Genomic DNA, 23,619 nt, shown 5'->3' on the forward strand with positions numbered 1-23,619 from the left:
GGACCACTTCGCGGAAGATGGCACTACGTGCCGCCTTGCTCAAGCTCCGCTTCTTCGTACCGCCTGACGGCGCATCGGACGATGCGCTGGCATCGGTGTTCGCCCCTGGCACAGAGGGGAATGGGGTGGTACCCGACTCGGGAGCGGCTTTCGCTGCAGCATCTTCTGCCTTAATGTCCGCTGTGCTGGGAATATCCTCCTCTTCATCCTCCTGCATTTTGAGTGCCTCGATACGATTTTTCAGCTTGATGATCTCGATACCACGGCGCAGCCTGGCTTTCGCCATGTAGGCCCTGATTTCAGGTAGCAGGTTGTGGTCAGTGGCCGATTCTCCCTTCAGCCACGGATGTTTGAGAGCCTCCTCCGAGGTAGCGCGCTTGGCTGGGTCGGGCTCCAGAAGGGTCAGGATAAAGTCCTTCGCGTCCTTGGACACATCCCGCCAATAGCGCTCGTGAAAGACAATTCGTCCCTGCTGGCACTCTTCGATCAGGTCCGGGAGATTTTCCGATCGGAAGGGCGAATAACCACAGAGCAGGGTATAGGTGATAACGCCCATGGACCACATGTCGACCGCCTTGCCATGGCCTTTCTTGAGCATGACCTCAGGCGCGGCGTAGCCAAAAGAGCCCGCCATAGAGGTGAGCACGTCGGAGGGACTTTCCAGCATCTTCGCGATACCAAAGTCGGCCAAGACTAGGGGGGAATTGGGTTCCGAGGTCAGGTAAAGAAGATTCTCGGGCTTGAGGTCTGCATTATGTGAGTGTTAGAAGGAGAGTTGGTGACAACGACATTCAGGATCGGGCGAACAAACCTCGGTGGACAATGTTCCGTTCATGGAGGTAGTGGACGGCACCGAGCACTTGCCGAATCGTCTGAGAGGCATCCTTCTCCGTGAATTTGCCGTACTCGCAGATCCGGTCAAAGAGCTCTCCACCGGTGGCCAGCTGGGTGACAATGTAATATTTGTCCTACAAGAACATCGTTAACAGCAGACCTTAAGTGAGGGTGGGGACCAGTCTGCCGCACCCTCGACTCAAACCAGTCAATGAACTTGACGATGTTGGGGTGGTTCAGCTTCTGCAACATCTCGAGTTCGTCATAGACCATCTGCTCATTGCCTCGGACATTCTTCTTCAAGATGATCTTGACGGCGACTTTGCCCTTGGCGGAGTCGGCTTCGCGAACGATTCCATAAGTGCCCGCACCTAGGGTCCGTCCGAGTCGATACTGAGATCTACCAAAAACGATGAGCTCGCGTCACAATTGCGCCAGTCGACGGTGGAAGGAAAGGAAGAGGAGGCAGTACTTCTTCTCATAACTTTCCGGCTGGCCTTGCAGCCTGTTGAACATATGTGTGACTGTAGAGAGACGGGTCGTCAGTCCATGTCCTCCAGACAGGTATGCAACCAGCAGAACAACAGAAACCGAGAATCCATCACAGAAATGCTCAGACCATGATACCAGGTAAACTCGAGGATCTTGAAGACGCTCACAAAGACCACAAAGGCCAGCACCAGCAGCTCAAGCAAAGACCGGAGCTGCGGCTGCGTGGCCCAGCGATGCAGCAGAGCCTCTCGAAGCCGAGCACACCACATGGGAGGATCCGCCAATTGTCGCGGTCAATTGACTCGTCCAAGGCAAGAAGCGCACAGACAAAGCATAGCAGAACTCGATTGACTTACAACTCATGGTTGCTTCGCACAAAGAAGTCAAGCGGTGGCCGCGGGGTTCCAATCAAATGGCAGACGATAAGCTGAAGCGAGGCCTGCTTGGCGGATCAGCTAAGCGTACCCCACGTGCGCGGCGGGGGTCGGGTGAGGACAGGGCAGGACAATCAGGACGACAGCGAGACAGAGAGAGACCGCAGTTGGAGCCGGAGGGAGAGAGGAGAAATATGAAATATGTCGACAGACGAGTGTTTTGAGCAGAAATTCAGCCCGACCGGGGGCACGAGCTGGCCCATGCAATATTAGGGACGACGTAGTCGAGACGTCGAACCGCGGGAGCGTGTGGCTGAGCAGCGGGGGAGTCTGCCAGGAGGGGCTGAGCCTGGCCCCTGGCTGGCACGAGACTAGCCAATCCGCAGAGCTAGCGCCGGGCCGGCCGCAGGTTGGCGAAGGCCAGACGTGTTGATTTGCAGAGCGCAGATGATCGTCTGTCCTCCTGAATAATAGGATTGTGTGACCGTATGAGATAGGTGAAATCAAAATAAAGCACGAGTCCAGTCTGATAATAGTACAGACTACATGTACAGAGTACATCTGCTGTTGATAAGATACGGAAACCGGCACCAAAATAGCCAGTCCGTGCGACTGTCCGGTATCTGTCACGTTACACTTTCCTTTTCGGGAGAGTGACGATGAAGACGATCTCTGTGGCTAAAATCTAGAACGCCTAGTTAACAGTACTAAAGACAATGGTCAGAGAAGATCAATGGTCAGAAAATTGGCCAGAAGCCGAAATGAGGAGTCGATGATTCCATCGTTGGTGACTTGGAGAACTGTTCGCTTCAGTGAGATCGATTTGACGGAAACTGGAGGTGAGAGAAGCTATCTTTCTGATCTTCTACGGAGTATCTTTCCTGTTCTTATGTGAAATCATTAAGTGTACTGTACCTTCAGTCTTTGCCAAGTGACGACAGTTGATTCCACATGCCAGTGCAAAGATGCTAATGAGAACGCGAAGAATCTGTTTGTGCGTATATTGCAACTTGACAATTTTTTTAAAAGAAAAATAGTGTTAGAAAGCCCATTGAATTAAGCTTTAAGCTTTACTATTGCATGTTGAATTTCTTCCATTTATGTAGCAAAGCAGGTACACGATATCCGCATAGCCACGCGCCTGCGCCACACCCAGTAGGATCCCCCAATCATATCCTCCCAGCATATACCTAGTAGTCTTGATCTTCTGCTCCTGAAAGCTCTGTATGTAGTTCCTTTAAGTATACGATTTTGCAGTCAGATGTGGCGTGCCATCCCAGACTAGAGATGGGTATGTGACTATATCCTCTTGTTATATAATCCCAAGTGATGATGTTAATGAAGCAATCTCTAGCTGGATACGCGGAGAAGGAGGCAATAGAGGTCCTAAAAGCAATTTAAAGCACAAAGTAGACACGAGGAGGTTTATGTCCGGCGAAAGACGGCTGGAATTCGACGACTGAAGCATGAAAAATTCTTCGAATTCGAAAGTGGGAGAGAAGGGATTTGATCGGAAATATTGGCATCACAAGAGAGCGAAGCACGTGCTCGAGCTTGAGAAGTCTAAGGAGCGGATGGGAAGCAAAGTTCTCTGAATCGACACGGCTCTGTGCTGGCCAGGGTTTGATAAACATGCCCAAAGCTCGCGTATAAGCCAGAAGTTTTGGATGGACTTGGGCGAAACGATCAATGAGGCCCAGTAATGCTCGTGAAATTAGATAAAGCAATCAAAAAGCCGCCATCTGTCATCAATGACTAGCCCTTTCGGGGTATTCTTTGTTTTGAGTGTTGTTGAGGCACGTCTCGAACACGTCCCAATGAGCCTCGCGTCAGCAACACCCTCCTGAATCTATGAAGTCTAATGCAGTCCTACCATTATACCTCCTCCATACTCCTAATCAATGCCACAGCTGCCATGGCATATAGCCTTTCGATTTGATTCTGCAGCATGCTCACGTTGAGCTGCTGGCTGGATTCCAGATCTTCTGGACAGCATCCCTAAAGCGTCTTCTCAGAACGATGGCTCCAATTACGCCGATTAACGTCTTACCAAAATTAGCACCAGACAGTGAAACTCTTTCTCCAAGGACATCACATGAATGGAAGGTGGCTCTGCATGGAATTAAGCTACAGTATCTTCGACGGAAATACAAGCAGTGTGCAGCCCGTGCCAGCAGGCTGCTGGATACAGCAACGAGACCAGTTCGTGATTCACTTATCAGACCATAGTAATAACTGATTCTAAAAGCTGAGGTGCAATGTTGCAGATTCATCCCGTCTACAAGACCTATCTCCAATTCTACCTCGCCATCTCGTACGAAATGCTGGGCCGAGCAGCTCACCATTATGCCAGCAGCAAGCTTCCACTTCTCCAGCTGTCATTGGACCATCTCATGGCGTGCAACGTGTCGCTTCCCCCTCTCATACCGGTCCCAGAGGGCAGTCCGGAGTCTGCATCCGGGTCTTCAGACGCGTGGACCTCTCCTGCTTCGTCTGAAGACACGGAGGGCGCCTTTACGACCGAGGATGTCGTTGGCTCTGTTTCCCGCATGATCGACTTGTCGATGGAATCTCCGTTTCTGGCAGAGGACGATCCCTTCATCTCCCTTGAGACGCTCGATGAAGAAGCTGCAAGTTGTTCCTTTGAGCTCCCCAAACGGAGTCTCAGTCTGAAAAAGCTCATGCCATCACCATTGCGAATCCGCAAAGTCAGTCAAAACCAAGATGCTGTTCCACCAGCTAAGGAGGCTGTAAAGTCCACTGGGTCACCTGCTCCACGAGTCAAAACCCGAGCCCAACCTTTCTCTCTTCCACTGAAGATAATCGCGTCTTGGAACTCGTGTGACGAGTCCAGCTTCCAATTGGAAAGAGAAGAGCCCCAATTGAAAAGCACGCGCAAGTCGACATCGAATAAAGGAACGACGAACCGCGGCGATATGACCTTCACACCTCGACGTGTCAAAGCAATCCGTCGATACAACAACTTGATCCTGAGCTTTGGCGCACAACTCCGTTCCAATATCGCAACAGTATCCGCCCTCATCGCGAACGTGACGGAGCTGCAACACATCCATCGAACGAGCCGATGTCCCCGCACGAGGTCATTCTGGAGCTTTCGACCGGTTGAAACACGACAAAAGGACCAAGATGATAACTGCTCTCGTCTGCGTTCAGACCTGCCGTGTGTCAATTCTTTCTCCTTTGCGATTCCGGGCGCCCTGCTCGACGAAACCAAGGAACAGCGCATCTCACGTCTGCGGTCAGAATGTTGGAAGACGGTGGGGCTGAAAAACCCGCGTCGCGGATGGAAGGGGAGAGAGTACTACGAGAGGTTTTGCTCTCAAGTTCTGGATGATTTTGACTAGAAACTGCATACGAACGGTCCTGGTCCTACTAGCGCTGAGATAGCCTCCTTTGGTATTGCCAACGATTCTTCCGTTTTTGTTCGGTATTCAAAACTTCATGGAGAGATGAACGATTACGTCGTTTACTTTAGTGCTGCATTGTCCTCCCCTTGGTGTTCAACCTTTCAATTCATGACAAAATCGACCTCATCCTGTTCTTTTGGACTTTCATAATTTTCTTCTCAAGGAAAATGTAACGCACTGTACTGTACACTCATGTTTCTGATTAGTCTCTGCTGCAGCTTCAAGGGATTTTCTGTGGTTAACGCAGTTAGGCAATTAATGTTTAATATCTATTAATCAGCACCGTTCAGCAAGCCAGAGTCTCAACTCCATTGACAGAAAAGCAGTGAAGTTACACCGCAACATATTGTTGAAGCTTAATATTTCACCTCATAAACAGGCGTGATAGCATCACATCTGTATTGATTGCATTACTTCATTAGCCAGAACAGAAATATCTATTTATTCAGGGGAATAAAGGCCGCAGATCGACCAGATATTCTGTAGAATCAATCATTGCAACCATATTTCATAAATTATCCTACGCAATACCAAGACAGAAGAAACTGACTGCTAAGTGAAAAATGAAAAATATTACCAGGTCAAATCACAGCCACAGCCAAACAGGCAGATTCTATCCAATCCTCCTTTCAAAAAAAAAGCCAAGTTCATGGTATAACCGACATATTAATAAATTCCCTCTTCTTGCCAAAGAATCCTCCTCCTCCTCCACCAGCACCACCGCCAGCAGTACCAGCACCAGCACCATCACCAGAAATCTGGCGAGAGCGAGATCGAGAGCGAGAGCGAGAGCCCACATCGTGCTGGACAAGGGTTATGTCCTTGTCCCTGTCGACTTTCTCGACTGTGGTCTCGGATACATTATCTACATAAATGCATAATCAGCAAAAACAAATGTGTATGTAACACACGACATTGTCATCTGTATGCATATACATACCTTTCACCGCATACGACACCTTCATCTCACCCGTCCCAATCCTACTATCCTTGTCCTCGTCCGCAAGAGTAGCAGCAACATCGCCTTCTCCTTCTGCGACTGCTGCTACTCTCTCTCCGTGCAGGCGTCGCTCGTATGGATGCAAGTCCAGGTTCAGGTCCAGATATCCGCTGCCAACCCACATGATGAGCACGCCGAGGACGCCTGCTGCGGTGCCGGCGATGATTTCCCACATTTTGCAAACTTGCTGTCTGCTGTCTTCTCTTTCTCTCTTTCTTTCTTTTCTTTACCTGGGAAAAGAGAATATATCAAGCTTGCAGAGAATTGAATAGAGAGGGATGCTGAAGATAGAGAGAGGATAAAGGCGTTTCTCCAGGCTCGCTCGAAGTCGTATATAAGGAGGCTGACTGATAAAAAAAAATAGGTAACTATAGGCACGGTAGATGGTGCCTAGAATAAAGCTTAATATATCCCTTCTATAGCCAGCCAGCAAGCCATCCAGCCGTTGACACTATACCAGATATCTATTTAAGCATGTAGATATCTCACTTCGATGGTATGAATGAGACAAAAAAGTTCTCAGCTATATAAACGAGGATAAGACCAAAAAAAACAAGCAGGTTAATTAACCATCAATCCATCTGTCAAGGCTGATTATCGAGACTGATTGATAGTGATAGTGATAACGATAACGATAATAATGATGACGGGAGTTGGTTGAATGGAGACGATGACGTCTTCCCTTCGGATAATCGTTCCTATCCGAGAAAATGTGACACAAACCCAAACAAAAGCTCCATCCCTTCATCTTTATTGGAAATATTATTTATTTATTTTTTTTTTCTGTTAAAGAGAGAAAGGTGGAAATTGTTAAAAAAAAAAGAGGGGCATGATCAGCAATACTATACTCCTGCTGCTAATGATAATAATTTGCGGAGCGCGTAGCGCGAAGCAATATATAACGGTCTGCGCGGGAACCCCCCCTTTCCCTTCCTTCGATCTGATTGGTAAAAATTCATCACATGATCGAGACTTAATTTGATATGATTGGTTCGTAGTGTTCTATCATCTGATTGGTCCATATAAAGCTAAATCACATGATTTTGCTTACACCACCTCCTCCTTCCTTACCTCCTACAGGGGAGCCTAACCTACAAGCCTACCTATGAGCCTATAGGGAGGGTTATAGAAAATTATAAGGGAGCCCATATGAAGCCTCCATAGAGCTCTTATAGAGCTTATGGGGAGTTTATATAGACCCTATAAGAGAGCCCATACAGAACCTATAAAGGAGCCTATAGGAGCCTATATAAAGCCCATACAGAGCAAATATAGAGCCTGTATGGGAGCCCGTACTAAGCCTATATACAGCCTATAGAAGAACCCATACAGAGCCCATATAGAGCCTGTAGGGGAGCCTGTACTGTGTATATAGGGGAGCCAACATGAACCCTATAGGGTAGCCCATACGAAGCCTACACGGGGCCTATATGAAGCCTATATGAAGCCTATAGAGGAGCCTATACTCTGTACTGACTGGCTGGAAGTCATTACTAAGCGTTCCGCAAGGACTTAGGGCCCTTTACGCCCTAGGAATGTATTTTAATATCTTCTTCAGCTTCTTCAACACGATGGAACAAAATAAAACCCTAGATTTAATTAGTATGTCAGCATCAGCTCTACAGTATTGGTCGACTGAATGAACGATAAGATAAAATTAGATCTAGGTGTTTTTTTTCTTTGTTTTTGATAATAATAGCAGTGCTGAAAATGTTCTGAGCAATGAATTAAATAAGTGGACGGATATGTCTACTGTACTGTATGTACAGTACATGCCTACGGAGTAGGGAGCATGTATGGATCCTTCTCTGACCTTTCTTTTTTCTTTTCTTTTTTCTTTTGGTTTGTTGTGCTTTTTTTTCTCTCTCCTGGTTTCTTTTTTTTTAATATTTATTATTTCTCTCGAAAGAAAACGGTGAATGTATTTAATTAACGGGATTGGCCCTGATGCGGGGACCCTCGTCGAGTCATAGTCATCTGCTTATCAGGCTGCATGCAACTGCAACTGCAACTGCAGATGAGAGAGGATTCTCAAACAAAACAAGACAACAAAATAACAAGATTCCTCGCACATCGTACATGCAATACATGCAGTACATGCAGCAGCCATGTCTCGCAGCATCCCAGCATCGCTATCATCCCTCGAATCAAAACACAGCCGATCATGGGTTCTAAACGAGCCCTTTGCGCAGCCCTTCTATCGGTTCGAGAAGAATGGGAGAAGATGGGTGCCTGTTCCAGTACAAGTACAACAGGTACAGCAGGTACATGACAACGACACAGCAGGCGCAGCATCAGCATCGTCACTGCCATCCAAATTCCGGCTCATCACATGGAATATCGATGCGCAGGTTCCACACGCCGAGGAGCGTATGGCCGGCGCTCTCACGCATCTGGAGAAGCTCTACAGACAGACTACTTCTACTACTACTACGGCGGACACTCCCGTCGTGATCTTCCTGCAGGAAATGCTGCCGTCCGATCTCCAGCAGATCAAACAGGCGGGTTGGGTGCGAGAGCATTTCCACGTCACTGATCTGACGCCCGAATTCTGGGAGAGCCCGTACTATGGCACGACCACGTTGGTTGACAAGCGGCTTGTCGTGCAGCGCGTGTTCCGGGTGCACTACTGCGACACGAGGATGCAGCGTGATGGGCTGTTTGTGGATGTTTTGGTGGGAGCGGATACTCGGGGTACAGGTATGCATATAGCAAGTCAGTTAGTCAGTCTGGTTAAAGACAACTAACGTCGAGTATAGCTAGCGGTGCTGGAGTAGAACCGCTTCTTCTGCGTCTCTGCAACACCCATCTCGAAAGCCTCGTCTCCAACCCTCCTCTTCGACCGAAACAGATGAAACTAGCATCGACATTCATGCACGGCTCTGGATCCGTCAATGGCCTTCCCCCGCCTCACGCAGCCGCCCTCGCCGGCGATCTCAACGCCTTCGCGCCCGAAGACCGCACCGCGCCCATCGAATGCGGTCTGCAGGACGCCTTCCTCGTCCTCGGCGGCAGGGACGATACCGACGAGGCCTACACCTGGGGCCAGCAGGTACCCGAGGAGTTGCGCCGGCGGTTCGGCTGCAGCAGGATGGACAAGGTCCTGTTCTGTGGAGGGCTGCGAGTGACCGGTCTGGAGAGGATTGGGGAGGGAGTCAAGGTCAAAGCTCGCGGCGAGGAAGTTTGGGTTACGGATCATTTGGGTTTGATGGCTGATTTTACTGTAACGTGAATTCATGAAAGATGGCAAACAAGTTGAAATGATTGATTGACTTATTCATACATGCCAGAGGTACCATTTTTTTTAAATCATTTTTCTCGAAACAACCTGCAATAACTAGTTAACTACGCTCTACTCATTCATTCCCGAATTGATTAATCCATTGATCATTCCTGACCGAAAAAGAAAAGAAACAGACTAACTAACTTTTCCACGCCCAGACTAAAGAAAGAATCACTGCATGCGACTTACTCAACATAAAAAATGAAAATAAAATGAAGACAAAGCAAATCCGCACCATCCCCCCCTATCATATGACTTAATAGAAATAAAACTCGTGACAACATCCCGACAGTAGTAGAGCATCCTGACGGTCAGTTTGACTGATTGATGTATGATTTCGTAACGCCGTCCTCGACTAAACAGATCGATCATATGTCAATAAATCACACGTCAAGCGTGCCATTTCTTATCGAGCCCGCGGCATCACATTCGTCGCTTTCACCGCTTCGGCAGTCACGTTCAACGCATCGTTAAAATCCCTCAGCAGCCGGTCCAGTTCTGCCGCCACGACGGAATCGTCCGCTCCCGCCATCAGGCTCTCTGCGCTGGGAGGCTGGACGTCGGGGAATATGAATGCGGGACCGTTGGTTTTGTTGACAGTCGTCGACGTCGACGTCGACTCGCGGGATTCTACGACCGTGGTCGACGATGTAATGGACGGAGCGGTTGTGACGGGTGAAGTCGAGGCGCTCTCTTCTGGCTTCGAAATAACTGGCGGGAATGGCTGACTGTAGGAGACAGCAGGATCCTTCTCTTGCCATGCAGGTTGCGGCTCTTCATGATCCGGGCCTGGTCCCTCCAGAACAGACGACTCGTCGGAATATCTAGACTCCGCCAGATTCGGTGCGGCGGTGTCATAGACAGTTCTATGCAACGAGGACGATCGTGTAGGCGGTGTTGGAGGCCTGTCAAATCGGAACGGATCGTACTCAGATGTGGTAGAAACCGTAGATGTAGCCGTAGAAGGACGCGATTCCCCAGCACTGTCGATGGACTTGTTGCCTCCATGAGAAAAGCTCGTGGTCGGCGGTTGAGTGTGGGATGGTCGGATGGTCTCAGAAATGGCGTCGTCAGTGGTCGTATCTTGCGAGTCATCCGCGTCCGGTGTCATGACCGGGAATTTCCAGTCTCTAGTTGCCCGCCTCTCAGTTTGGCCGTACGTTTCTGTTCCTTTAGGCTCTTCGTCATCCTCTGACGGCTGCATCATCGTAGGAAACTTCCAATCCATCGTAGGAGGACGGGGCCCGCTGGGCGGCTGATAGAACGAGTCTTCAGACTCACTGCGTGGCCGTGAGCGCTCTTCGCTTGAATTGCGGTTCGATCGCAGACTGGAGCGATTCGCGCGGATGGTATCGGCGTCAGCTAGCTGGAACGGTGTGTTCGACGCTGAACCAGCAGCATAATGCGACGAGTCAAAAGAGCCCAGGTTGATGTCAATAAATGTCGACGCGACAGATGACCTGTCCGTGACAGTTCGCAGCGGAAGATCCGAATATCCCGGCTTCTGCTCGATGGGCACGAAGTCATTTTTCGTCTCGTACTTGTACGTCGGCTTGTCCTCATCGAAAAGTCCTTCCATAGCGGCGGCTCCTCTCTTGACACGTTCGTCGAAATTGGCCTTCTCCAAGGGCGTCATCTCTATACTCCGAGTTTCCTCCGGGGGCTTGTGCTCGGGCTGGGCGGTACTTGGAGTTTGCCCTCCTTCCAATTCGGCTAGGGTAGCGGACACCTGGTCAAGATCGATGATCGAGAACCGGCGTTCGAACCCGTCCGTAGTGCTGAAATTCCAATCCTCATCCAGATCTGGATTGTCACCTGGAATCTCCGCAGCCGCGGCTCCTCCTGGGTTGAACAGGGAGATTCGCTGACCACCCCGTTGAGTCCATTGGTAGTAGATCCGTACCAGCTCACTCAGCGACGACGTAGGATACGCCTCTTCTGAATTCGCGATATACGGATGCTCCAGGATATTGCCCATCGTCGGGCGCGTCGCCGGGTCGGAATTAAGAGAATATGACACCAGATCCTTCAGCCCTTGGCTGAATTCGTCACCCTCTAGCTTCGGCGTGACTCGAGTGAGCTGTCGTCCGATCTGCATCCGCTCTCGCAATCCCGCATTGGGCGGATTGCCCGTTGCGCACTCAAAGAGGGTGCAGCCATAGGCCCACACATCAAGCTGATCATCATTAGCGATTGTAGGCGAGCAGACAACATTCGGGGCTTCTTACCTCACTGCCGTACTTGTGAGCCTCTCCTCCGCGGTTCGAAAACATCTCTGGCGGCATCCAGTGGGGAGTTCCAATCCAAGTTGAGCGTTTATCAAGCTTAGATTGAAGGATACCAGCCACACCGAAATCGCAGATCTGTAGGCGCCCTTCCTCATGAATGAGGATGTTGGCAGCTGAATGTGAAGTCTATCAGTAAACAATCCATGCGTAGTCAGCTTGGGGTGATATATGATTTTCTTACCTTTGACGTCCCGGTGGATAATGCCAGCGTCGTGGATTGCTTTCAATCCCACTGCCAGCTCTCTGGCGATTGGAATAATAAACTTCTCCTCGAGTTTATCACCAGTGGCTCGCATCTAATTGGAAGATGACAGATCTCAGCTGATCGTTTCTATGCGGCTGGAATAAAAAGCCCACTTACCAGAGTCTTGACGCTTCCACCGGGGCAGTATTCACAGACCACCCACAACTGCGAGTGTATGGAAATCGCTTCGATAAGCATATTAATGTTTTTAGCACCCGCCTCCTTTGCCTGGTTCATGACTTTGATCTCGTGAATGAAGTCTTTGATCGACTCATCTTTCATGTCGCGGACGGTCTTGTAGTCAGTAGAATCAATCTCCATCACTTTGATCGCGACAAGATTGCGGGACGGTAGCTGACGTCTGTTATATGAGACGTTAGTAATGTTGGACAAGGAGGATACGAATGCAGGATAAATACTCACCCTTTGTATACACGTCCATATGCACCTTTGCCAATCAGCTCTTCGAACTCGTATGGCGGGACATCTGTCTTGGCTCGTCGACACATTTCCTTTACAGCGGCCGCTTGTTCCTTCGCCAGCCTGATAGCCTCGGCCTTTTGCCTCGTGATCGTCGCCACAGCCGACGAGGGGTCCAAGAAACGGGATGCCCGCGACGGATCCATGTTCGCAAGATGGTTGTTTTGAGAGACTGAGAAGCCTCCTGGGAAAAACACCTGGGTGGACAGAGACTCTTCTGGCTCGGTAATTATCACAGACGGCCCTTCGGAAACAGTCTCTGAACTTGGAACGTCGACAGTTTGAGCCTGCTGAGGAAAGTGGAATTCAGGCAACTCTCCTCTAGGATAACTCTCTGGAAAAGTCAGTGCTTGGAACCGACGATTTTTGAAGGTTTTGACGCGTTTTTCTTCAGCTTTTAGAAAACACGCTTTAGAGGAGGCGTCAGCCCAATGTGTAGCTTGTTGCTCCGCAGGTTGTCGATGAGCTTGACAGCCAGAGACAGGGTGGTGGTAACTTGGGAAATCGTCGTCTTGCTTATGGTTGCTCTTGGTGGAGGCGTTTGACGAACTTACTTCAGCAGTACCAAGGACATCCGCGTCCTCGATTGTTTCGTCGTCGCTACTCTTCCTGGAACCGGGATGAAATAGTTTCTTGATCGACGAGGCCAACCCGGAAGAACCAGTCCTCTTGAATTTGTTTTTCCTCTTGGGCTCTGAGGATTGAACAACAGTATTCGATGAGTCAGAGGAGCCTTTTCGAAGCGTACGCGCGAGGCTGAATGTACCGGATTTCGAGCTACTCTTTCGACTTTTATCGTTTCCAGAGAGCTCAGGAGAACGGTCACCAGACGAGTCAACGTGACTGCCACTACTATCAAAGGGGAAAAAATTGAGGGGATCGTAAATGCGTCGATGAGTATCGAACCGATATGCAGGGTACGGAGAGGCAGGAGATGAGCCAACTCTAAGTTGACGTCTTTGGTCAGATGATTGAGGAGGAGTTCCACAGAGTTCGGAGCCTGGTAGCCTGTTCTTTGATTCACTTCCTTGGCGGGAACGTCCAAGGGGGTGGAAGTCCCACAGATAGGACGCTGGGTATAATCGCGTGATCTTTTTGAAGATCTCGGAGGTCGAGGCTCCCCAGAGCGAGAAGAGAAAGTCGGCGACTCAGGGTCAAGTGCTGGTCTTGAAGGAGTCTGACAAGGCTTACCTGCCGCGGAGACCGAAGGAGATGAAGAGGCTACAGAAGACCGGACAACAGGCTGTTCCGGTTCTCTACGGGACTCGGGGTAAGTGAACTTTGGAGACGGAGCGAGTCGACGTGTCTCACTTGGTTGTAGTCTGCAAAAAGGGCGATGATTTCTGATAGGAAGAGGTGACCCGAAATTTGGAGCGGGAAGTAAGCAAGGTTGGCGATGAGATGCCTGGTTATGCGCTGGAGTAGCCTCCTGTTGAGGTTGTAACCAAGGAACTCCAGGAGGACAGGGCGACGAATCGATACGGAAGCCCTGTCCAGGCGGGTAAAAACTAGAATACCACTCTTCCGGATCGACGTCTTCAAACTCTGGAAATGGTTCGGTGTCAGGAGAGGGCGGCGCGGCAGGCTCTTCAACCCTCGAACTAAGGACGGAGTCAGGAACATCCCATCGTTACTGCTGATAGACATGACTTACCTGGCAGCCTCTGCTACCTCTGAGCTGAAGTTTTCCTCACCCTCGTCTTCGAGGTAAGGATCGCCGATAAGATCCCTGTAAGCTTGAGCAAGTTGCTCTGTGGGATCCGGTCGATCACAACCTGAACCCGAGTCTCCTGAAGTGGACGGGTTTCGTCGACGGAGAGGTTGTTCAGTCGAGGCAGGACCAGAAGCTCTAGACGAGAAACCTTCAGACTCTTCAGCTGAATTTGCAGAAGGATCTCCGTCCTGGTATTCTCCGCTGCTGCCAGACGAGAACTCTCGACTGAGAGCGGCCTTGTTTTCAGCACTACAATCACACAGACGTCAGGAAATCAACACACGAGAACACGAGTGGTCAGGTCAAACCCATAAAAGCCTCTGCGGCGATGATGACGAGGGTCAGGGACCATGTTGAACATGGAACGTCAAGAAAGATGGAAGGTGATGAGAAAAGGATGGGATGGAGGATGAAAAGGGAGTGACAAGAAGATAATGAGGGGAGAACTTACGCAGAAAGAAATTATCAGACGAGCAGGAGGGTCGAGACCTTGTCTGAAGTACTTCGAACTGATCAATTGAACCTCAGTTTCGAGCGTTGTCGATATAGATTTGATTCCTTCAGGATGAACCGATATCGCCCTTTTTCCGCAGATTCGGGCCGGCAAAACTTCGAATACAAGATTTTAGGGATGGGCAAATACGACTATGGCTTTTTAACGCCACGATTTCACGGAACTATGGCTCTAATCGTCGACACGACAATATCTAGAGGTTGTGCACAAGTGAGACTTGGATGATGACCAAGATGTCAATCAGGCAGTGACGTGCAGACGCGCTAAATTAGCGCCGGATAGAGCTGGCCTATGAAGAGCGCTGGTTTGGAGGTCTGTGATGTTGTGAACAGAACGCGTGAATGATCTGTGTGATCTGCTGCAGACTGGTGAGTTTGAGTCACTAGTCAATATGATAGGAGAGGTCCTTTAAGCATTCCCATGGTATAGCATCATATTTAAGAATGAACTTGCAAGATGAGCTCATCTCATACCTGTCAAGGAAAACGTTCATACAACGCAGAGAGAAGGAAACTGCTGGCCACAGGGGAAAAAGGTATGTGAATATGCGCAGACTATCAGACAAAAAGGACTGCTATTAGTGCTGACCAGTTAGCCAGATCTCAATCTGGACAATTTATTGCTCCATCTTCAATTATAATGGCAGCATTTCTGAACAGAGAAAAGCTATGCTCATACCACAGTATTGAAGAAGTTGTGATACAAGTCACGTGAACGACAGATCAAGGGGCACATCAGGGGGTTTACAGGTAAGCAGCCAGGGAAACAGAAAAAGCAATTGAGAGGTTGAGAAGGTACAAATTTGACAACTAAAAGAAATACTTTCAAGCAAGGCTTGTTGGATATGTACAGTACAGTACAAGGAATAATTAACATGGAATGCAGAGAAGCTCTACTTACCAACCCAACTCCGAAACTCCGTCAAACAATAACCACGACTCACAAGGGTATCTCTGACAAAAAGGGAGAAGAAAAATAAACGAAAACAATGCTGGATACAAAGTTGAGATTAATGCGATAATAATCGGACCCTTCTCCGTCAGGTCGATCGATCGGATCGATCGATGATGGGGTTGATGGTGTGGCAGCCATCTACTTAATCTAAATGTCTGGTTAGGCTTTCCCCGGCGCGGTCACGTTACCTTTAGCTAATAAGGCACGCCCCGAACAGCGGCCAATCAGACTGGCGGGATAGAATATCGGCTCGGACCAGGGACAAGGTTGATATTCTTGGATATACTCCGTACTTCTGAGCCTGATAACGTTGTCATGCTCCCTGGCAGACTGGAAGGAAAGGGCTGTTTGTTTCTGTCGCCCTGTAATGAAGGATAGCAGAAGTCGAAGCGAGCAGGACGCTATGATACTTCTCTACTCGTTCTTCTGCTTTCAATATTAATAATGTAGTAATAAATCATGCAATATATTGCGTGGTACATGTATATATAGAATGCTGTCTGTCTATATACAAACGCTATGTTATTGTATTTGTACTTGTATCTACTTATACCCCTCTCTATTTTCACTCACAAGCCAAACTCAGCCCGCAGCGCTTCACCAAACCTCTTGATCGCTTCGGTAATCTTGTCGCCCGGGGCGGCGGCAAACGTCGTTCGGAAGAACATCTTTTCTTCCTCCTGGGATCGATCGGCCTTGAACCAGCTTCCGCTAGACACGAGGACACCCTTGTCGACCGCGGCTTTGAAGATCGACTCCTCGATCGCGTCGTGCGTCCAACCCTGCTTGAAGCCAGGGTGTTTGCGCCAGTCGACCTGGATCCAGTGCTACAAATACTATGTCAGCATGATGGACTGCGGCCTGTCTTCCGGATTGAGAAGGTAGTTGGGGAAAAACTTACAAACATGCCCGCAGAAGGCGGAACCCAGCTGGCGATCTCCGTGGGCAAGAATTCCTCACACGCCCGGACGATGACGTCCCTGCGTTGCGTGTACTCCAGCCGCAGATGCAGGAGCCAGTCCAGATACCCACCATGTCCCCACTGCTCATCCAGCAATTTGTACAGGACGATTTGGGAGATGCCACTCGGGTTCTGAGTGGAATATTCAAAGTGGTGGATGAATCGCTCCACGATCTGTTCGGAAGCCACGATCCATCCTGTCCGAGAGCCCGGTGAAATCACCTTCGAGAAAGACTCAAGGCGTAACACCCGCCCATCCACATCGATGCTCAGAAAAGACGGAAGCAGAACCTTGAGGAACTCTTCGCGGGTGGCGGGGGGTGGAACGGATTCGGCACCTGCGGGAGTATACGGTTGCATCTGGAGGAAGTAGTAAGGCTCATCCTCGACGATGAACAGGTCGTGCTTCTGCGCGACTTTGTAGACTTCCCTGCGCCGCTCGGCACTCTGCGTGGCTCCCGTAGGGTTCTGACCGGATGGAATCGTGTAAAGGAGATGAGGCTTTCTAGCACCACGGGCCTTCTCGTCCCAATTCGTCAAGACCTCGTCCAGGGACTCTGGAAGGAGGCCTTGCTCGTCCATCTTGACAGGGGCAGCTTTGATGCCCAGCGGTCTGGCGGTTTCAAGAGCGGTCGAGAAGGAGTATTCCTCGGTAAGGATGTAGTCGCCTCTCTCACACAGGATTCGCAAAGCGGCGTCCCACGCGACGGTACTTCCAACGGTCAGGCAACATTGCCAATCAGAGTACGGAGGTCGATGCACGATCTGTCCTGGTTCAGTATCTGCTCGATGATCAACCAATCATCATACTGACCTCAGTGTGCTCTGTTACAAAACGCAACAGCGGAGCCGCTCCCACGGATTGTCCGTAGTTGAGAGCGACCTCCAGATCTGGAATTACAGGTCAGCAAGGCTTTCTCTTTAACCAGTGGAGGACAGAGCCTCACCATATACGCTGGTTCCTTCCCGGATGTCATGCTTCCCTGCTTTCACAACCGTCCCGGACGCCCGTGTCTCGGCTTCAGAGAAACCCGGAGGAGTAGGGACTTTCACGGAGAGCTCCTCAAAGGGGAAGTTCTCACTGGATGGAAGACCACCGCCCAGAGAAATCAAGCCTAAAGCACGGTGAGCAATTGCACGTCGACATCGAAGACGGGATTGGAATATGATTGGTCATATACCTGGATTCTTCAGATATTTGGCGGCTCCTTTGAGAGTCGACGGCTAGAGCCCTTTAGCTTCGGCTCCGGAGTTGAGGGAGAACGTCACAGCTTACCTGTCGGGACTTTGCCTCGGTGGAGATGATATCTATCAGCCATTGGATTAGCAGGACTTCTTTGCTGGCATGGACAGCAAGACTGGACTGCCACTAATGCAGCACGGGGAACATTATGACTCACGATCCCAGCGCTTCGCCTTTGGCTTGGTATAGCATGCCTAGAGAGAGAAGTGACTAATTGTCAGTGGAAGTAAACAAGCAATACGGCGCATAAAGTCGCCCATTTCGAATCTGAGAATGAGAGGAAAGGAAGGTCGTACCGGGCTCTTGAACATGTCGCTGTTGGAAGCGGCCGCCGTGCCCGTGGGAACGGACCCCTTCGCTCTCCACGCCGTCACGTCATCGACGGTGAGCGGCTCAGGAACGACGACGGAGGTCGTATCCGTCTCGCCCTTGACTTCGATATCGACCGGACCGGGGCTCATCGTGGGGAAATAAATGTATCTGGCGTCTTGTCTCGGTACAATAAAACGACAATGCTTGCTCTCTCGCTCCGCAACTGGTCCAAGATTATAAATAAACCGGAGTGCGTTAAAACTAAATTAATAAGACGCGATTGTGGCCAGGTATGAGATCAACTAACTGGCGCGAGCGGAGAGGGCGGGGGGCAAAGGCGAAATTTGAACAGAGAGAGAGGCTCGAGCAATTCGGAGTCAACCTTCTTATTAGTTGTTTCTCCGCTAGTAAAATAAGATGCTTGTCGGAGGCGGTGTCCTCGTTCGTCCCGCCACAGATCCGATAAGAGAGTTACGCCCTGCGTATGACAAGACAGCGTCTGATCGCGAAGACGTGGGTCAATGACTCAATTAGCTCGCAACTTGAAACCAGACACTAGATCTGCCAAAGTATCAGAGCGCTCTAGAGCCTAGACTGGTCAAAAATGCGAGGGAAACCTTACAATACGAACGACTCCGATCGGTCATTCGGATTATGTCATCAATGCTTGGCAGTCCCGCCGATTGCTCTCTTGATCCGAGCTCGGATCGCACCGAACACGATGAACAGCAGAGAATTACTTCGTGGATGGGGAAATGAACATTAATAATAATAATCTGACTACGCATACCCCGTATTTCACCTCCAGACTGTCAGCGACTCAGCCCGGGACAAGTGTTTGGATAGCCTAAAAAAGAAAGGCACGTGTTCGCTTATCGAAGGCTAAGAGCGGAGAAGGGCGGCCGCGGCAGGCGTTTCCGTGCTTGCTTATCGATAACGACTGTTGGCCCCGCAGTACAACATACCTGTGTTACAGAGAATACCTTCTACGTACTACGGAGTATTCACATTGGGGAGAAAAAAAAAACAAAGATTAGGATGGATAATCGTCATTGTATATTGGTTTCATCTACCAGTGCTATTTAACTCTAGCCGAAATTGTGTCAATTGCATGAGGATCGCGTTTACCATCACTTCTTCTCAGTATATTTCCCCTCTGTCCCGTCCAGCTGCGCTTCCAGAACGGCCGTCTTGCCATTGAGAACGCTCTCCACAGCCTTTGGCAGCGCGTCGGCAAGCTCTGCCACCGTGCTGGCTCGGCCAGCCCACAACTCTCCACCGGCAGCGGCCTTAGCAATACCAGGGTAATCCGGCGTAGGAGCAAAAGAGATGTTAAGTTCCTCGTTGGTCGCGCGAGACCCGTCGCCGTCCGGGTGAACAAGCAGCATGCTCCTCCGGGGAGCGTTCCAGCCCTTGTTGTTGAGAACAATCGTCAGAATGGGGATGTTGTAGCGCCGAGAAATCCAGTAGACCGAGCTGGGGACGGAAAACAGGTAGGTTCCGTCACCCACGATCTGGCAAACGAATTTGCCCTTGCCCTTGCCTCCGTGTTGAGCATCTGTCGCAAGCTTAATGCCCAGCGCGCCGCCACCAGACCAACCCAGACCTCCACCCCCGCAGTTAATCCAGGAATTGGGGATGCTGCATTGAAGCTGATCCGCAACGAAGGACGTGAGGGTAACCGCCTCAATCGCCCAGATTGTATCCGGAGGACATGCCTTTCGCAGTTGCGCAGTGAGGTAAGAAACGTTCAGGTAGGCATTGTCACCGCCGGAGGGGACAGCAGCAAGCTCCGCAATCGATTGCAGTCGTTGCTTGTGTTCTTCCTCGAGGCGTTTGCGGCGAGCGGCGAACTCGTCGCTATTGACCGCCTGCGACAAGGTCGTGTTCGAAGAGATGTACTGGTTCAATTGTCTGAAAGCGGTCGTGGAGTCGGCTTTGAAGGTGGCAATGGAAGGAATATAGAACATGGGAATCTGCTGCTTCAACGGATCCACGTCAATGTGGACGATCTTGGCCGAATCCGATGGCTTGCACTGGGTTGGAATCCATGGCACGTCGCAGTCGACAACCAAGATGAAATCCGCAGTCCGGATGGCGTCGTGATTGCCAAAGCGCATGCCTATCCAACCAGGATGATCCGCAGGGAAGCTCATGTCACTTCCCGCAGTGTCCAGAACACGCAGGCCCTTGACCGTGTCAGCCAGGGTGACCAGCTCTTTCACCGAACTCGCCGCTCGTCCGTTGTAGCCCACAATCGCGAGAGGTTCCTTGGCGGCGACCAGCTCGGATGCAATCATTTCTACCGCATCTGGGGGCAGCGCCGCAGGTGAGATGGGCACCCATTGCCTCTGGTCGAGCTTGTAGGGTTCAATCTCTTCCTCCATCACTTCTCTGGCCCCGACCAGATACACGGGGCCCTTTGGATCGCTGGTCGCCCATTGCAGGGCCCGGTTCACGACCTGCTTGATATTCTTCCCGGATTTGATTTCCGCCGTGTAGCGACAGTACTGCGACACGATCTGCTTCTGGTCTGGAACATCCTGGATCCAGTGGATATATTCCGTTCGCGAACCCCGCATCTCCCCCTCGAGAGTGAAGGGAGAGAGGCCGGCGAAGATCAAGACGGGAGCGCGTCCGCAGGAGGCATTGTGGACGGCCGCAGCGAGACCCTGCGTTCCGACATCGACGTGGACGATGACACACTGCGGCTTCCCAGTAAGGCGAGCATAACCATCGGCCATGGAGAGGGCAACCATCTAGACAGCAGAGAGGGGTAAGGTGCGGGGTTAGCGCTGACTGCACGGATTGCCGGCAGTAGCCGAGCAGGCATGCGACGGGGATGTAATTACCTCATTGGGACAGGTGACGACCGTCGGGAACTGGTCCTTACGCTCCCTCTGGCCCTTTACCATGGCCTCGAGGATCGAAGGGTGATCCGATCCCAGATTGGCAAAGACATGAGTAACTCCCGCCTGTTGCAGTGCACGTTAGTCTGCGGTCTCTCGAGAAGTAGATGTGCCCGACTGTACCTCCCAGAGAGCCTCGAAAAAGGCGAATGACGCAGTGTACCCCCTGCGTTGGTCAGCACGTGAAATTGATCTTGTTCTGGCGATGGCAGGACACCTACATCGTGAGAATTGGATTGCTCAGGCAGCTCTAGATCCGAACGCGAAGGAGGGCAGAAAGCCTGAGCAAGCCAAGGTCAAAGACAACCCGATGGCTATGGCGAGAGGGACGTAAGCGCCGACGAGGAGGGCGGGATATATACGTAAGCGGGATCGGCTTCGTATCCGGGTGCAAGACAAGGAGCGAGATACAGCGATGTGGGGAAGGGTAAGCTTCAGTGAGGAGCGAGCCTTACTCGGGACAGGGCATCGGCAGGTGGGTTTACTGTTCTTGCGGCGGGGTTCTCCCAGCGCCTCCGGTACGAGGAACGGAGCACCGCTAGCTGGCTGTGGGGTTTCTCTGTTAACTGTAAATGCTTGAAATGCTGGAGCGCCTAAGTGTTTGCCCGCAACGGCCCATCTGGAGATGCTCCGGCCCGTCTCTTTCCGCGGGAAGCTACGAGTAGACTTTCCATGTTGGTGCAGCGAGGAGTCATACTGTTTGGGTAGATGCGTAACTGATCTTGTCACGTGTGTGAATCAGCTGAAAGTCTGAAGTCTAGATTCTCGCTGGATCAAATATGCAGTTCTAGATCCTATTAACTCAGGAGTGCATATTCCACTTCAAGTAATACTCGTTTTTATAATAGAATCAAACACTAACACTTGAGCGTTGATTTCACGCGGACACGTCTAGGTGAGCTACTCATCACAGCAAAGAAAGTGTTCAATGTCGAACATATCATTGGAGCCTGTACGAGCGCTCAGTTGCTGTGCTCTTCACTTCACCAGCTGTTTGACTCATATAGATCGAGAGATGGAGGGCAAGCCTGCAGAAAGTCCGAGTACTCTTCGAAAAGATCCAAGAGTAATTCATCCATCTCGGTACCGACCACACGTCGAAAGTTGAGACCCTGAGACGAACCACTGTCCCTGCAGAGAAGCACGTTGTGTTTCCGATATCGTCCTTCGTCTAAAAAGTCGCCATGGGCAATCACGCGGAGTGATGGTAATCCATCCGGACCGAATGCCCACTGCGCGAGATCATGCAGTGACCTGGAAAGGGGAAGGTTGTCTGAGCCGGCAGCTAGATCGAAAAAATCCTTACGTACACCCAGGTTCGGTATATCAGCTCGTGCAAGCTGTGTGCCCGACTGCCGCAAGTGTAATATCCGTATTGAGCGCTTCTCTAGACGAGAGAGAATGGTCTTCTATGAAATGCGGTGGTAAATGTCAGCTTTCTTTTCTTTTCTTTTCTTTTTTTGGCTGATTTCTGAGGTCTCGTACCAGTACGTCATTAGGAAGGGGCAAAACACCAATACACTCCAAGTTGAGACCACGAAGATGTTTTCTTGACGGACCCTCCCGCCTTGCAATCTTCTCCATGTCAGGCCGCCAATATGTTGGATGTTTTCGTAGTAGACAACTCTCTTCAGGGTAGACCTATGATGAAGCGCAGCACGCCAAAGACTCACTGCTCTTGAATACAAATAAGAGTCCAAGTCAGCAGAGAAGAAAAGCTCTTCGAGACCCTGAAACGTTTCCAAGAAGTCCTGTATTCCGGTTATCGTAGAATTTATATGTGATTCGAATGTGCTTGACGTGCTGAAGGCGATCGCGTGCACGCAGGAATGGTTCCACATTGATGTCCACCCGGGTCTCTTCATTTTTCGCCCTGATAGTAATCGACTCCCACAAGATGGGGGTGACGATATTATGGAGACTTTTCGACACTTGGCACAGATGTTTGAGGTCCTTCTTGTTCAACTGCTCAAATTAGCCATATATAACAGGGTATTGCTGGGTATTGGAGGACTCGAAGTCTATACCTGCGCGAAGATCGCCTGCAGGAACTTCTAGAGGGAGATCCAGAAGCATCTTTGCGTTGTTTCTGTCTCAATTGTTGTTTTCATCAAGTCTTTGATTTGTGTGCAAATCATAGGTGGTCGGTATTAACTTAGAAAGGTATAAATTCATGGGAAAGAAGAGGGTTTGACATAGAATGAAATGCACCTAGGTAGATCACTGAATAAACTACATATGTAGATAGCAGTGTACACTAAGTGGTTGTCTGTTGGGTTAACTGGGCTCAAATTTATTAATGGGCAAAATTGCTCGGATGCACCCCCCTTCCTTTTTGGGGTAAATCTATAAAGTACCCGTGAAGCCTATAGCGAAGCCCTTACAAAGCCTATAGTGAAGCCCCTGAAAAACCTATAGGGCTTTATTATAGGTCTCATATGAGCTTTATAGTGAGCTTTATAACAAGCCTTATAGGGGGCTTTATAGGGAGCTTAGGGAACACCTAGGGTAGGCTTAGAGGCCTTAATTAAAGCTTCAGTGGAGGCTTCTTAGACAGAATTTTTTTAAGTGTTCTCTTCCACCATACAA

General features: G+C 50.2%; 8 protein-coding genes across 8 annotated transcripts; 2 read left to right on the forward strand and 6 right to left on the reverse strand.

Moving 5' to 3' along the window:
- On the reverse strand, window positions 1-1,689 carry T310_6590 (Calcium/calmodulin-dependent protein kinase; the record flags this gene model as incomplete). Its single annotated transcript, XM_013470572.1, has 4 exons — window positions 1-747; window positions 812-968; window positions 1,027-1,205; window positions 1,683-1,689. Coding segments are annotated over 4 exons (1,090 nt in total), but the record flags the coding sequence as incomplete, so codon positions are not given.
- A 2,030-nt stretch (window positions 1,690-3,719) lies between these two features.
- Window positions 3,720-5,065, forward strand: T310_6591 (uncharacterized protein; the record flags this gene model as incomplete). Its single annotated transcript, XM_013470573.1, has 2 exons — window positions 3,720-3,902; window positions 3,968-5,065. The coding sequence occupies 2 exons, from the start codon at window positions 3,720-3,722 to the stop codon at window positions 5,063-5,065; spliced, it is 1,281 nt and encodes a 426-aa protein (XP_013326027.1).
- A 710-nt stretch (window positions 5,066-5,775) lies between these two features.
- T310_6592 (uncharacterized protein) lies at window positions 5,776-6,303 on the reverse strand (the record flags this gene model as incomplete). The annotated part of the gene is made up of 2 exons (XM_013470574.1): window positions 5,776-5,993; window positions 6,069-6,303. 2 exons carry the CDS (start codon window positions 6,301-6,303, stop codon window positions 5,776-5,778), a joined length of 453 nt encoding a protein of 150 aa, XP_013326028.1.
- Window positions 6,304-8,236: 1,933 nt separating this feature from the next.
- T310_6593 (Endonuclease/exonuclease/phosphatase family protein) lies at window positions 8,237-9,360 on the forward strand (the record flags this gene model as incomplete). Its single annotated transcript, XM_013470575.1, has 2 exons — window positions 8,237-8,828; window positions 8,888-9,360. The coding sequence occupies 2 exons, from the start codon at window positions 8,237-8,239 to the stop codon at window positions 9,358-9,360; spliced, it is 1,065 nt and encodes a 354-aa protein (XP_013326029.1).
- A 457-nt stretch (window positions 9,361-9,817) lies between these two features.
- T310_6594 (Serine/threonine protein kinase) lies at window positions 9,818-14,489 on the reverse strand (the record flags this gene model as incomplete). The annotated part of the gene is made up of 8 exons (XM_013470576.1): window positions 9,818-11,587; window positions 11,640-11,812; window positions 11,881-11,995; window positions 12,061-12,304; window positions 12,367-13,495; window positions 13,615-14,024; window positions 14,078-14,386; window positions 14,446-14,489. The coding sequence occupies 8 exons, from the start codon at window positions 14,487-14,489 to the stop codon at window positions 9,818-9,820; spliced, it is 4,194 nt and encodes a 1,397-aa protein (XP_013326030.1).
- Window positions 14,490-16,174: 1,685 nt separating this feature from the next.
- Window positions 16,175-18,270, reverse strand: T310_6595 (Aromatic-amino-acid transaminase; the record flags this gene model as incomplete). Its single annotated transcript, XM_013470577.1, has 7 exons — window positions 16,175-16,420; window positions 16,507-17,331; window positions 17,381-17,457; window positions 17,514-17,681; window positions 17,843-17,929; window positions 17,967-18,003; window positions 18,106-18,270. The coding sequence occupies 7 exons, from the start codon at window positions 18,268-18,270 to the stop codon at window positions 16,175-16,177; spliced, it is 1,605 nt and encodes a 534-aa protein (XP_013326031.1).
- Window positions 18,271-19,251: 981 nt separating this feature from the next.
- On the reverse strand, window positions 19,252-20,865 carry T310_6596 (Thiamine pyrophosphate enzyme; the record flags this gene model as incomplete). Its single annotated transcript, XM_013470578.1, has 1 exon — window positions 19,252-20,865. The coding sequence occupies one exon, from the start codon at window positions 20,863-20,865 to the stop codon at window positions 19,252-19,254; it is 1,614 nt and encodes a 537-aa protein (XP_013326032.1).
- A 1,148-nt stretch (window positions 20,866-22,013) lies between these two features.
- Window positions 22,014-22,895, reverse strand: T310_6597 (uncharacterized protein; the record flags this gene model as incomplete). The annotated part of the gene is made up of 3 exons (XM_013470579.1): window positions 22,014-22,382; window positions 22,516-22,671; window positions 22,704-22,895. 3 exons carry the CDS (start codon window positions 22,893-22,895, stop codon window positions 22,014-22,016), a joined length of 717 nt encoding a protein of 238 aa, XP_013326033.1.
- Window positions 22,896-23,619: the final 724 nt, after the last annotated feature.

The sequence above is a fragment of the Rasamsonia emersonii genome, assembly GCF_000968595.1.
Source record: "Rasamsonia emersonii CBS 393.64 chromosome Unknown ctg1118621760427, whole genome shotgun sequence".
Lineage (NCBI taxonomy): Eukaryota > Fungi > Ascomycota > Eurotiomycetes > Eurotiales > Trichocomaceae > Rasamsonia > Rasamsonia emersonii.